The sequence below is a fragment of the Petromyzon marinus genome, chromosome 2 (assembly GCF_048934315.1).
Source record: "Petromyzon marinus isolate PM22_M1 ecotype Great Lakes invasive population chromosome 2, UKy_Petmar_22M1.pri1.0, whole genome shotgun sequence".
NCBI classification, from domain to species: domain Eukaryota; kingdom Metazoa; phylum Chordata; class Hyperoartia; order Petromyzontiformes; family Petromyzontidae; genus Petromyzon; species Petromyzon marinus.
This window is the reverse complement of record NC_133668.1, coordinates 8,315,810-8,328,751: the sequence shown is the minus strand read 5'-3', so window position 1 is coordinate 8,328,751 and position 12,942 is coordinate 8,315,810. Positions and strand designations below refer to the sequence as shown.

General features: G+C 52.6%; 1 protein-coding gene across 1 annotated transcript in view; it reads right to left on the bottom strand.

Moving 5' to 3' along the window:
• Positions 1 to 1,172: 1,172 nt before the first annotated feature.
• The window catches only part of LOC116948356 (pyruvate dehydrogenase (acetyl-transferring) kinase isozyme 2, mitochondrial-like), a 32,589-nt gene continuing 20,819 nt past the window's right edge, over positions 1,173 to 12,942 (bottom strand). The window contains exons 7-11 of the mRNA XM_032964962.2: positions 11,212 to 11,288; positions 9,155 to 9,256; positions 8,081 to 8,191; positions 6,069 to 6,182; positions 1,173 to 5,056 (exon numbers count right to left, since the gene is read on the bottom strand). Coding sequence (XP_032820853.1) covers positions 4,919 to 5,056; positions 6,069 to 6,182; positions 8,081 to 8,191; positions 9,155 to 9,256; positions 11,212 to 11,288 — 542 coding nt within the window. The 3' untranslated portion in view covers positions 1,173 to 4,918. The remainder of the gene's footprint in view (positions 5,057 to 6,068; positions 6,183 to 8,080; positions 8,192 to 9,154; positions 9,257 to 11,211; positions 11,289 to 12,942) is intronic.

Below are 12,942 nucleotides of genomic sequence, written 5' to 3'. Positions count from 1 at the left end.
ATAAAAGCGCTGAGTCAGTGGCGTAGCGTGCTTGGCCGCGGGTCCTGGTGCAAGGTATGCAATGGTAACCCCCTCTACCACCCATGTCCAATTTACCTCCTCTTCGTAACCCGGCGCCTGGGCCCCTCCAATCCGTGGGTCCGGTGCTGTTGCACCGCCTGCGTGCTCGGTAGCGACGCCGCCGTGACGAGTCGATGTGAGCAACGTAAATTTAATGTTAGCTTGGGTAAAAAAAATTCCCAAGGCACTGAGTTGCAATGGCAAGTGGGGCAGGCAGTTTTGGCAGCTTTTTAGCCGTCTAAATTCGAGCCCCAATGCTATAACCCTAACCAACTAGCCAACCGGTCACGCCCACCAACTCTTGCACTGGCCCTAACCCACCAGTCTCTGGAACTATCCACCTCACTGACCCTAGTTGACCAGGCAATCAGACACTCGTGTTTAGCCCTCCCAATGAACGTGTCTCTAACCCACAAAACAAACTCCGGCGTATCGCCAGGCCCCCTCTCCACAGTGCAGACACTTTTCAGTGTTGTTGTTCACTGCTCGGGTGACCTCGGGTGATCGCCCGGGTCAACGCGAACGCGGCGACCCTCAGCATTGGGCGGCCAACGCAAGGTCGGACTCTGCTCCAGTCCCCCTCCCCCAACTCCAGCCTCAAAAACAGGCACACGCACCATCTATTACTGCACACACGGAGCCCCATTGGTGTAGTGTGTGGTTGGGCATGGGCCCTGGGCGCATGGAATTAAATCTGGGCCCACGGACAAATATTTCCCCACATCCATCTTCCTAGCACGACCCCGATGCAGTTGCACAGTCCACGTATGGGCGGATAAACCATCACGCAAACTGCGGTTATCATCCTCGCAGCATCGCTCTTTGGCTCACCATCGAACAAAGACGGCCACCACATCGTGCGCTTTCATATGCACTTCTGCGGCCGTCTGGAACGCTCTTCCAATATTAGGAAGCCACTTTAAAGTCTAGATTTATATTTATTTATTTAGAACTGCTTTTTGTGTTTAGTTTGTTGTGCTTTCCCCCGCACCTTTGATTAGCACGGATGTCCATGTACGGTATTAAATAAGTTCAACGTACCTAAGGCCACAGCTCAACACTCACGACGCCCATCACTGCCCTGTGTAAATGTGAAAAGAATGCCAAGTGGGTGCAAAAACAATGCTTTTATTATTGATGGACAAGACGTTAATGTCACGAGTCACATGGTGAGCTATGAGAGTTTTCAAACACATACACAGGAATAACAGGATTATATTGGTATTGAACGTTACGCATGTCCTATGAACAGCGACGCGTTTTAAAACCCCAAGCACACACGTCATGTCATCATATGTACAGAGAGGTCAGAGCACTACAGTCCAACAATCGCAACATACTGGCATAAAGTCCCAAAAGACAACAGAAATGTAACGGATCACCCCCCCCCCCAACTCACCCACCAACCCTTCCTCGTTGATGCGATGAATTACCGCGACTCGGTCATAATTCAATTGAATTATGGATTTTGACGATGTTTTTAAAATACATTTTCGTGAATGTAGCAGCATCTAGTGGCTGGAAGGGGGTGAGCACATTACGCACAGCATCGAAAGCACATGCCGATTGCTACATGCACGATTGATGCTTTAGCTTATGGCTCCGGTATCCTTACACCCCGAGCAAATAACGAGCCATTGGTTGCTGCGATATCATCACGGTTTGAATAATATTACGTACTAAATTAAATGTGTTCCAGCGCACCCGCTGAAGCATGCATATATATTCACACTCTAGAATTACATTTTTATTATTTACAAATTAAAATAGATTTGTATTTAATTGCATTTTTTTAAAACAAAACAACTATTCTTTTTCACCCGGGTACTGTAAAAATATTCGAGTACACATTCCTGTGCATAATGTAAGCACATGAAATGTTTACGTAAAAACCTCTTTGAATTAAAAACCATTTCTAACTTACTGGCACCACTGAAGTCTTACAAGACGTTCGAGAAATTTTCACAAACAATGAAAACCAATCATTAATCCGGAATCCTTCACATCCTCATCTTTTCTCATCTTTCAAACGGATGTAGCAGCTTATTTTTCCCCCCGGTGGATCGCCCCTTTCCTGCTGCTGTTCAGACAGTCTAGGGTCAAAGGGCATCGACAGACGACGACCCGAGGCTAAGACCACTCTACCCGCTCGCTCCACTGCCCATCATATCTGACTTCTCCGCATCGCGGCAAATAATTCAAACTTAAAATCCAAATTCAAGTGAAACCATTCGAAGGGGCGTCCGCTATTTCTCACAGAGAAAGGACGCACGTTTGGATGAAGGCCACGTGGATTTCAAATATCAACCAAATGCGACGGGCTGTTACGTCCAGATACATCAGGGGGGCAATTTTATCGTCGGCAATTTTAACTCGCAATGCATTTACTACAGCCGCCTTTGGCAACTTGTATGGAACTGGCATCGAGTGCGGCTCAACTAGCAACTCCCCTCCAGCTGTGACGTCAATGTCTGTACCCGTGGTGCTGTGACGTCATTGTCTGTACGGGTGACACTATGACGCCTATCCTGTACGAGTAACACTGTGACGTCACGTGCCAAGTGGCACGTGCCTCATTTAATTGGGTGGCCCGCCACCAACCTTGCCACGGAGTAACCGAACAGAACAAAAAAAAGGTGCAGCAAACTAATTGCCTGCGACGACTGCCGTACAACAATTGCTCGAATGTAGTTTCAAAGCATTTTTTGTATGCGGCTGTAGTGTGAAGTTTGTCGAAAGACACCGGGAAGCCCAGGTGGTGTCCCGATCTCCAAACTTAGTCGCGGCCTCGCTTAGCAACTGATGACAGTCAGCGTCGACGTTTTCACTTGAAACGAGGTCGGTTTACACACACGGGCAGCAACCGAGCTTGTCCCAAAATAATAATAATAATCCAAAGCCAGTGAAGATTCAAAAATACCTTATTGCTCCTCGATAAAAACAGTGGCACCCTCACTTCCCTAGCGGTTTAGGGATAGATAATCGTAGTCATGTCAGTGACGAGAAACGGTGATGCGGCCCAAACGTGGAAGGAACACTTCGAGCAGAAATGTACCATTGAAATTAAAAACACACCTTTAACAGTCCAGTTTACACGTTCACAGGAGACATCGACCGAGTCTCGAGAGATGCACAAGCCTCCTGGGTTCAGTCACTAACTCTGCGGCGTCTCTTGGTAACCAGAGCATGGCTTGACATCGCACCTTGCAAAGCCCTCTCAGCCTGAGGGCATTCATTCATTGTGCCGGCTACCCAGCAACATCACACTCAAGCAGGAGCTGCAAGAGCCGGGCCACGAAGCCTTTTTTTCAAAATATGTTTTGCGGCCGCATATTAACAAAATAGAAACAACCCCCCGTATAGCCTTAACAGACTTTTGGGGCAAGTCCTGTGAGCGAGCACCTACAAAGTCACGCACGGCACACGAAGGGGGTGGGTGGCCCGCACCACGCCCGGCCGCCTTCGTCTCCCTAGTGGCGATTGTTTGCATACTGCACCAGGGACTCATTTGAGGCTAAGTCGACCTTGGGGAGGCCCAGGACTGGTTTAGATAATCGTCACTGGTGTTGGCCGTGAGCGGGAATTGAACTGGAGTCGCCGGATTTGCAGCGCAGTGCACTAACATTACCTAGTACCTAATCAGTGTGGCCAAGATGATTTTAGCCACGGGCAGTACGATATGAAATAGCGGGTCGCATCCAGCCCACGAGCCGTAGGTTTGTCATCCCTCCACTGAGAACACGATACGTACCGGTAAGCCGGTACGTATCGCTTCATTTAGCGTGGGTGCGATTGTGCCGAGCCAGGCAGCAGCTTTACCATTTTGAGAGCACAGGCGTCACTTTCTGACTGCCTCGTTAGAGCGGACGACAGCGTCAAGCTAGAAATGTCAATTTGACAACGGAGCTCCTAGTCCCTTTGTCCGGTGAGTCTGGGTTGCATTCACTATGAGAGTCACATTTTACAGGAAGATATATTTACTGGCACAATTCAACGGAACTCCTTGTGAGTTCCAATTCGCTCACACTGAATAAAACTAGTTTCATAACTCGAGCGCAGCGCCGCGCGGCGCGTAGCAGTCGCGCGAATGCACGCGTAATCCTGAAAAAAAAAACGCGATGGACACTGCACAAGTAAATGCCTGATTATTACGAATGTGTCAAGCGGCGCGCTTCGTCGACTTCACCCTGGAGCGCCACATCGCCATACGACAGCTTGCTCCCCTTCGGCGCCACGTCCTTCCTTGCGCTCGTTTTGATCGCACTTCGCCGCGCTGGTCGCCCCGTGATGGTGAGCAGGCGGGGGGCAGGAGCTCCAGCATCGGTTAAGGCGTCGCTCACCACTGATGTTGGCCATGACCGATGACGGAACTCGGCTTCCCTATGTTCGTAAAACACAGCTGCCTTCATGCAAAAGGAAAAGAGTACCTGGATTTTAAACCCCCTGAATTCAATCGCGTCCCGACTGGATTCCACACGAAGTGGAAATCTGTAAGCGGAGCATCAGTCAGTGACAATTTCAAGTAAAAAGCGACCGAGGATTTCTGGACGGAATAGGCACGGCACTGGGCATTAAGGCCTGCGGGCGAGGGCCTCCACCGATAGCACCACTCTCATCAGGGCTACCGAAGCGAACCAATGGGTACGACTTTGCTTCACTGCAGCTCTCTGTGCGTTGAAAACAAAAAAAACAGAACCGGACTCCCTCTCAGAGCCCAACGCGGCTTGAAAATCCGCAGGCTTGCAATCCTGGAGCGAGAACCGTGGCTGGGGTCAGGCAGGGGGTCGTCGTCGACGCGTGGCAGAGAGGAGCAGCAGGGCGGCATGCGGGCGGCTCGCGATCGGCGGGCGGCTCGCGACTACGAGCGGTACGTGGCGAGGTTGCGGGGCTCGCTGCTGGGCACGCACCAGTCGTCCGCCTCCTGGTTCACCTGGTAGTGCTTGAATACGGATTTGTTGAAGACCGGCAGTCGCTCAACCGACTCGCTCGACAGGGCCTGTGGAACAGGGCGGAGTAATCGATTCTTATTACTGATACTTTTCTGTAAAAATTAACGTGGGAAGGAGGTGAAAGGAAACTTTGTACAAATTGGTGAAAACCAAACAGCAGTGGTTACTGTGGCCTGGGCTGTACCCCGGTGTTGCTCCCTCTGCTCTATTCCTAGTTTCAACAACGCTCTCACGCACGCACACGTGCACACATGCGTACGTGCACATGCACACATATCCACACACATGTACGCGCGCACACATCACGCACGCACACACGTGCACATGCACACACGCACACACACGCATCCAAATGTACCACTCTTCTTCGCATTCTTCAATTAATAGCAGCGGAATTATTCTTTAAAGCACTCACAGCAGAATTCTCCATTGAGTTAATAAGTCTGGGGTCATATTAACCGCAAATTCATTGGATCATTGACTCTGAGCGAACTTTAAACTCTCCAGAGGTGCACGCAAACAAAGTGGGAGCTCCATGAGCCGAGGTGAACGGGCGAGCGAGTGAGCCTGCAACACTGTTGACCGTTGCCACCTGCGCCAACACAGCCACCAGGGATTTGCTAAGGACAATGGTCATGGTGGTGGTGTGGGGGGAGAGGGGGGCGACAATGGTGGTGTTGATGGTGGTGGCGGCCGTGATGGTAGTGGGGATAATGATGGTAGGTAGTGATGATAGTGGCGACGATGGTGTTGATGACGGTGGTGGCGATAGCGGTAGTGGGAGTAATGGCGGGGGGGGGGGGCACTGGTGATGGGGATGATGGTAGTGATGGTTCTGGTGACATTGCTGGTGATTGATAGCAGTTGTGGTTATGGTAGCGGTGGGGGGTCGTGGACATTATGGTGGTGGCTTTGAAGATGGTAGTGGTGGTAATAATGACACTCATGGTAATGACGGTGATGATGCTGGCGATGGCCCTAAAGGTGATGGTCACGGCTTCGATGATGAAGATGATTATGATGATGATGATGGTGGAGGGGGGGGGGGGGGTCGCAAACCTTGAGGTAGATGACGGCGTCCGTGCCGTAGCCCTCCATGGAGTAGAGCTGGATGTCACCCTGGAAGTATCGCGCGTAGAGGCGCGAGATAGGCAGCCCGTAGCCAAAGCCGGCCTGCACCGGACGTCGGCCACACCACAATCAGAGGTCACACACTCTGCTGGACACTGGCCGTTTGATGGTGCATCGACTGAAATCGAATTCCTGCGCTCACAAGCCCGTGCGTGTCGAATTGCACGGGTTATGAACGGACTGTTTACAAGTTCACGTTAATTACGATTGGCCGTCACGATTACCTTAATGGAACGAACAAGGCAATGCAAGGGGGACAAAAAAAACTGAAAAAACTGAAGCAGTAAAAACGAATGACAAATCGGATCTCAAATTGTGAAAAACGAATGGAACATAATCTCGTAGTGATGTCCGTTGTTGCTTGTAACGTCGCGGAGAGTCAGCGCGCCTGTCGCATGTCACGTGATCGGTTCTTGACCAGTGAAGTCGGCGCGACATCGTCACCTCCGATTAGCACAGTTGGCTACGTACGGTGTGAAAGACGTTCAGCATACATACGCCGCCCACATTTGGGCTTTTTTCCATACTGTTTACCCCAGAACCTGTTTACGTGCCGTGCTAGGCAAACGCCAACAGCTGCCAGGAGAACTTTACCTCTTGAACCTTGGCCCACACATCACTACAGGTGTGCTGTAATCCTACGCCGATGAATCGGCGGTTGCTGAGCAGGCACCGACTGTGACAACAACAAGGCCAACGAACAACGCCCCCCCCCCCCCGCCCACTCTTTAATTGGCCCGCTGAAATGTTAGCTTTAAAAACAATCTGATAAATCCTCTACCGCTTAATGCTGATAAGGGCCTTTAAAGTAATCCCAATACTGAGCTCGAGTGCCAACAATGGGAGGTGGGGTAACGCTTGTCCACCTCCCCTCCCTCCCCACCCCCGCCATGCTAACTCGGTAAACATCGGTTCTGATCGCGGTCCAACGTTGGCCTGGTGGCGTTGGCATGTTTAACGGAGTGTCGGTGTCGCTAGTTCACCATCATCGCCATTTTTGTTTACGAACTATTTTTTTATTTTTTTACCAGGCAAAGCCCCACTGAGCTATACAGCTCTTTTTCAGAAGCGACCTGGCTATCACAAATGATAACTTAACGAAGTGGCCTGTCGCGTGGACATTCATAGCGGGCCAAATACTCCAAGCGTAACCATTGACAGGCGTGATCTATCTACTGCTAAGGTGAACACTTTCTGAGAATGGTCTCTCGGCGAGTAATCCCTGGCCCGGAATAACAGGAGGTGCACGTTGCCTTTCCATGACAAGTGGATGAGAAACCCGGATGCTGACAACGTCAAGAAGTTAAACGCAACGTTCGAGAGGAAGGTCACATTGACCGGGCCCGGCCATGACGCGCCACCATCGCTGATAGCGATCACATCCGTTGTGTCGAGACTGTCGACGGAGTGACAGCCAAAGGACAGATGGAATGAGATGTGAGCTCGTACGTAGGAGCCAGATGTATTGTTACATGGCGGGATAATTTCCTTACAACTACTTTTTTGTTCTTTAGTTCGTTGTCTTTCCCCCATACCTCTGATTAGCACGGTTGGCTACGTACGGTGCAAAGTAAGTTCAACACGCGTACATACGAGGGGATGGCCTTGGCTTAGGCTGCCCTTCATCCAGCAGTGGATCGATCATGGCCGACTATCGTGACGCCGCTGGCAGGCGGCGGCGGGAGCGACGAGGGGGAAGCAATCGTTCACCCGGCAGCGGGACAGACCACGGTTAACGAAAACACGGGGCGACGGAGTTCAAGCGAGTTCCACCAGGTCGCGAACGACAATTGCGCCGCCGCCGGCGCCGGCGCCGCCGCCTCCGATCTCGATTGGCGCCGAGAACGGGCGGCGGCGGCGGCTCGCGGGCGACGGCAGGGCTGGGGTGTCCGCCCAGAGCGGCAGAGGACAGAGCACGTGGCGTGGCGGACGGCACTCACGAGGGGCGCGGCGCGCGCCGTGTCGATGTGGGGCCGCGGCGCCGTCGAATACATGTAGTTGAAGAGGCGCTCGATCTTGCGCAGCGGCACTCCGCCGCCCCGGTCGCTCACCTGCTCGCCCGCACAGCCACGCGCGCGCCTCAAACGTCATGGCCTGACCCTCGACGACCTCGACGACCCTCGACCCGTTGCAACCTCGACCTGCCAGAGCCGACCCGCCTGGCGCGCCGGGGCCGAGCGTCGAGGGGGGCTTCTTGAGGAACGGCGCGTCGACCCCCCCCCAGACGCCAATCACACTCGGCCTAGATGTCGTGGGTTTGCTCTCCAACACACCGGTTAGTGCTGAAGGAGTAACGAATTGGCAGGTTTTTTGTTTAACGTGACAAACTTGACAATTTATATTGACGCGATCGAACCCAAAAAATACTTTCTTATGAATAACATTCAAAATGACAACACACACCGGTGTGTTGTACGAGTAACGAATTGGCATGTTCTGTTTACGTGACAAACCTTACTTAATTGGCTGTGTCGGGTGGTGGCGGGTTTAACGACAAATTCATATTTACGTGACCTAATCCAAAAAAACCCTACATTTTGGATGAATAACATTGGTCGCGAAAGCCATGCTACGTGTTAAACAGATTCGGCCTCGTGCCAGTGCACCAGTGATGAAGGGGAACGCGGGGACAGACTCAGTTGGTCTGCTGTTGCTGTTGTGTTGGTCGCCGTGGTGGTGGTGGGTTGTTATCGTGGCTGCTGTAATGGTTGTTTGTTGTCGTGGTTGTTGTTGCAATTCATGTTGCTGTGGTTACTATCGCTGTTGTTGCCATGGTGCTTGTTGCCGTGGTGCTTGCTGTCGTGGTGGTTCACGTTGCTATGGTTATTATCGCTGTGGTTGCCGTGGTGGTGGCTGTCGTGATGGTTCACGTTGCTGTGGTTATTATCGCTGTGGTTGCCGTGGTGGTGGCTGTTGATGTTGGTGCGGCCGTAAACGTGGCCGTTGAGTTGCGGTCGCGTGCAGGTTGCAATCGCCGTGTTGGCAACTGTCACGCATTGCGTTGCCGCCGTTACCTTGATGCTGAGGTCCTCCTTGCCGAGAGAGACCATCACTTTGATGGCCGGGTACGCAGTGCCCAGGGCGTCGTGGTGCTCCACCGTCGCCCGCATCGAGTTCTGTCCAACAAGACGTGAGGGCGAGGAGGGGACGTTCAATTCACGGCGGGGAGCAGACCTCACGCGTGGAATCACACTCGGCGACAACGACGGAACAGGGGGCAAAGCGAGCACCACAGAGGGCGCGAGTTTGCGTAGCCAGCCGTGCTAATCGCGCCTCCGATTGCCACGGTTGGTGACGCACGGTGCGAAAGACGTTCGACATGCATGCACACATGGGGAGACATCGCACTGGCTTAAGAAAAGTGAGTAGGCTCCGGGGTGGGATACGCCGCTGGAAGAAGGGATGGAGGCCGGTAGTCGTGACTAATTACGGAGCGCACGGCCAAATGAGGAAACGCTCCCAAGAGGAGCGTCCGCCATGGAGATGGAGCAGAGAAATTTGCTCGTGTGCGGTGGCCACGTCGATTGACTGCATCGCAGGACCGTGGGGAAAAAGGCAGTGGATTTGGGGAGACCTTCATCCAGCAGTGGATAGACCATGCGACTTTGACGTGCTGGTCAGTTTGATTTTTATGAAGCGGGGGGGGGCTGCGGATAAATTCAGATATCACTCGCCACTGACGTTAGCCGTGGCCGGGAATCATCGAGTTTCATCGTGCAGTGCACAAGGCACGACTCCACGTCTATAATCTCAAGACAAAAAACTCGAGTCCCTCAACCTATGACTCTTTGGGACGGACATTTCACGACAGCGATCTCCGATCAAATGCGTAATGAGCTCTCGTGGATCAATTTCTCTCGTCCAGCACGAGTCCCCTCCGCTTCGTCGTGGAATCCCCGTCGAGATTACGCGCAACTCAAATCGTATTCGATTGCGAGAACGGCACCAGCGACGTCAAGCCTGCTTGCCCGCCCGGCCACCCTCCCAGCCGTCGTAAAAGGGCACAGACGGCGCTCGCACAAACAAATAAACTCATCGTCTGACAAGGCGTAAGAGCCCGGGCGAGCCAAGCAGCCAGCAGCCTCCACGACCTTGCCACCACGGGCGCATGCCTCAGCGGCACACATGCACGCAAAACACGCGCTTACGCACACACACGTCTCACCCATCGCCCGGCTTTATAATTAGGGCCGCGTTCTCCCGGCGCGGTTAGGAATGGCAGTGGGCGAAGGGTTAAACGTTTCCGCGCCTCCGAGCGCGTGAAGCAACGCGAAAATGGGGGATTCATTTTCTTCACCGAATGGTTTCTGGGCCGCCGGTAGACGCCGGAATAGGCGGCGCGTTACGAAGTAGCCAGAGCCACGAAGAGAAGTATACTGGGATGAGGCATGCCGGGCGTGTGCTGAAGCACGTTCCAATAACACCCCACGACCCTCAAAGGTACAGGGAGGCTCTTATCCTGCAGTGTAATGACTAAAGGGTTGGACACATACATTCCTTGCATGTACGTACTGTATGTTGAACTACTTTTGCACCATACGTAGCCAATCGTGCTAATCGGAGGGGGCACACACCACATGGATTGCTCTGCACTCCCTACCCCCCCCCCTCTCCCAGCTTTTGTTCCAGCACCCATGGCGTGCGAGTAGCCACGGTTGAGGGCAGTGCTTAGTTTCTCCTCCCGAATATTTTCCGGGCGGCTGGTTGACACCGGAGTGGGTGGCACGTCAATTAAAAGCCACCGCCTCGGCGGGAGGTTATGCTGGATGTGGCCTAGCGAAATACTTTAAACGCGTGCTGTTGATCCTAAATGCGGAGGGAAAAAAAAAGAGGACCCGGAGAACAATCCATGCGACCACGAGGAGGACAATGCAGACTCCAAATGTACAAGCGTCAGGGTCGGGATTGAACCCACGGCCTCCTGCATACCAGGCGAGGCAATTAACATCTCGCCACCATGGCGCCCCCTTATATTTATTTCCTGTGACAGAAAACCGGTTGAAATGCAAGCACCGAGCACGGGCAAGCCGGCACTCGAGCGTCCGGTACGGAGCAGGACGGCAACACTTGCCTTGAAGAGCTCAAAGAGCACGTGGTAGAGGTGGGACGGGATGTAGACCATGTGCACCTCCTCCTCCGCTCCTTGTACTGCAAGAGACGTAAAAGAATATCACACGTGTAGCCTTTAACAGACCGTTGGGGCAAGTGCTGTTAGCGAGCACCTATGAAGGCACGGCACGGCACACGAGGGGATGGGTGGCCAGCACCACGCCCGACCGCCCTCGTCTCCCGAGTGGCGATGTTTACACACCGCGCCAGGTACTCATTTAAGGCTGGGTCGAACTAGGGGAGGAGGCCCCCGGACCAGTTCAGAGAATCGTCGATGGTGTTGGCCGTGAGCAGGAATCCAACTCGGGTTGCCGGGTTTGTAGCGTGGCGCGCTACCCGCTACACTACTGCTCCCCACGAGAGCTCGGCAGGCGCTCCAGTGGAGCATTCTGGATCATCATCGTCATCAACTCCTCCTTGCTCATTAGCGACGGTTGTGGCCATGCAACCCAAACTACGGACCGTATAGTAAACCGCTGTAGCCTGCGCTCCTTCAATGGAAGTGAAACAGCAAAATTACGCCAACTCTCTCTGTCCTGAAGCACTCGTCATGGCCAGCAGATTTTGACGTTGACGTTTAGCTCCACATTGTCATTCGCAGGAACAGAATGTTTTAAGTGAGGCCAGAACACACTTTCACCGTGGTTATCTCTCTCATCCATGATTACCGCTCTGTTAAATAATTCTGGGTCATAAAACAAAACAAAGAAGGGTTCTGGTGCCCTGCTGAACTTTATAGGACACTGTGTACCTTTTCTTATATTTAACTTTCACCATGAAAAAAATCGAAGTGAGAGTCCCCAGTTGTTGCGAATAATGACATCATCCCTGCATAGGTTTTCTTCAGATGATGCCATACCTCCAAAGTGAGGTTGCTTTATGCCGTGCACCAAGTGGGAATAGTTGACTCAATACATAGAATGTACAGTTATTGTGTTTCTCAAATTCAGCCCCACGTTTGTCAGTCCACTGCTGGATGAGGGTTCCCCAATGTCTGCGTGGGTCATGAGGTTTGCAAGACCGGCAGGTCGCTGGACTGCAGAACACTTTGTGTTTACGTGAGCAACGCCTCTGACCATATCTAAATACGAAACTAAACTATGTTTATTTTACCAGGTAAGGCCCACTGAGCTGTATAAGTTATTTTTCAGAAGCGACCTGGGCCACAAATAGTAGCCCAATGAAGTGGCTTATCATGTGGACATTTATAGCAGTCAAATACTCGACACGCATGTTTCTAAATGTGGAGGGAAAAACCGGAGGATCAGCAGAAAAATCTACGCGACCAGGGGAAGAACACATACTGCAGGCGTCATGGTCAGGATGAAATCTACGACCTCCTGATACCAGGTTACCATCTCGCCACTGACATGAGCCTGATCTCATGACAGCTCAAAAGCCGAGCAGGCTTGAGCCTGGATAGTGCCAGGGATGGGCGACCACCATGCACACCAGGTTGTCACAGGCGGATCGCGGGGGCTACGTGGTGGACAGGATAGGGCAGTGCGGACAAACCTATTGTACTGTACTCGTACGCTCCCGACCAGTGTGCTGAAGTTCGGTACACTAACCCCCGCAATCCGTACTATACGGGGAAAGGTCCTCATCCAGAAGCGGGTCGGTACGTTCGATTAGCACGACTGGCTATGTACGGTGCGAAGGAAGTTCAACGAACACGCGGCACAGCCCTGCG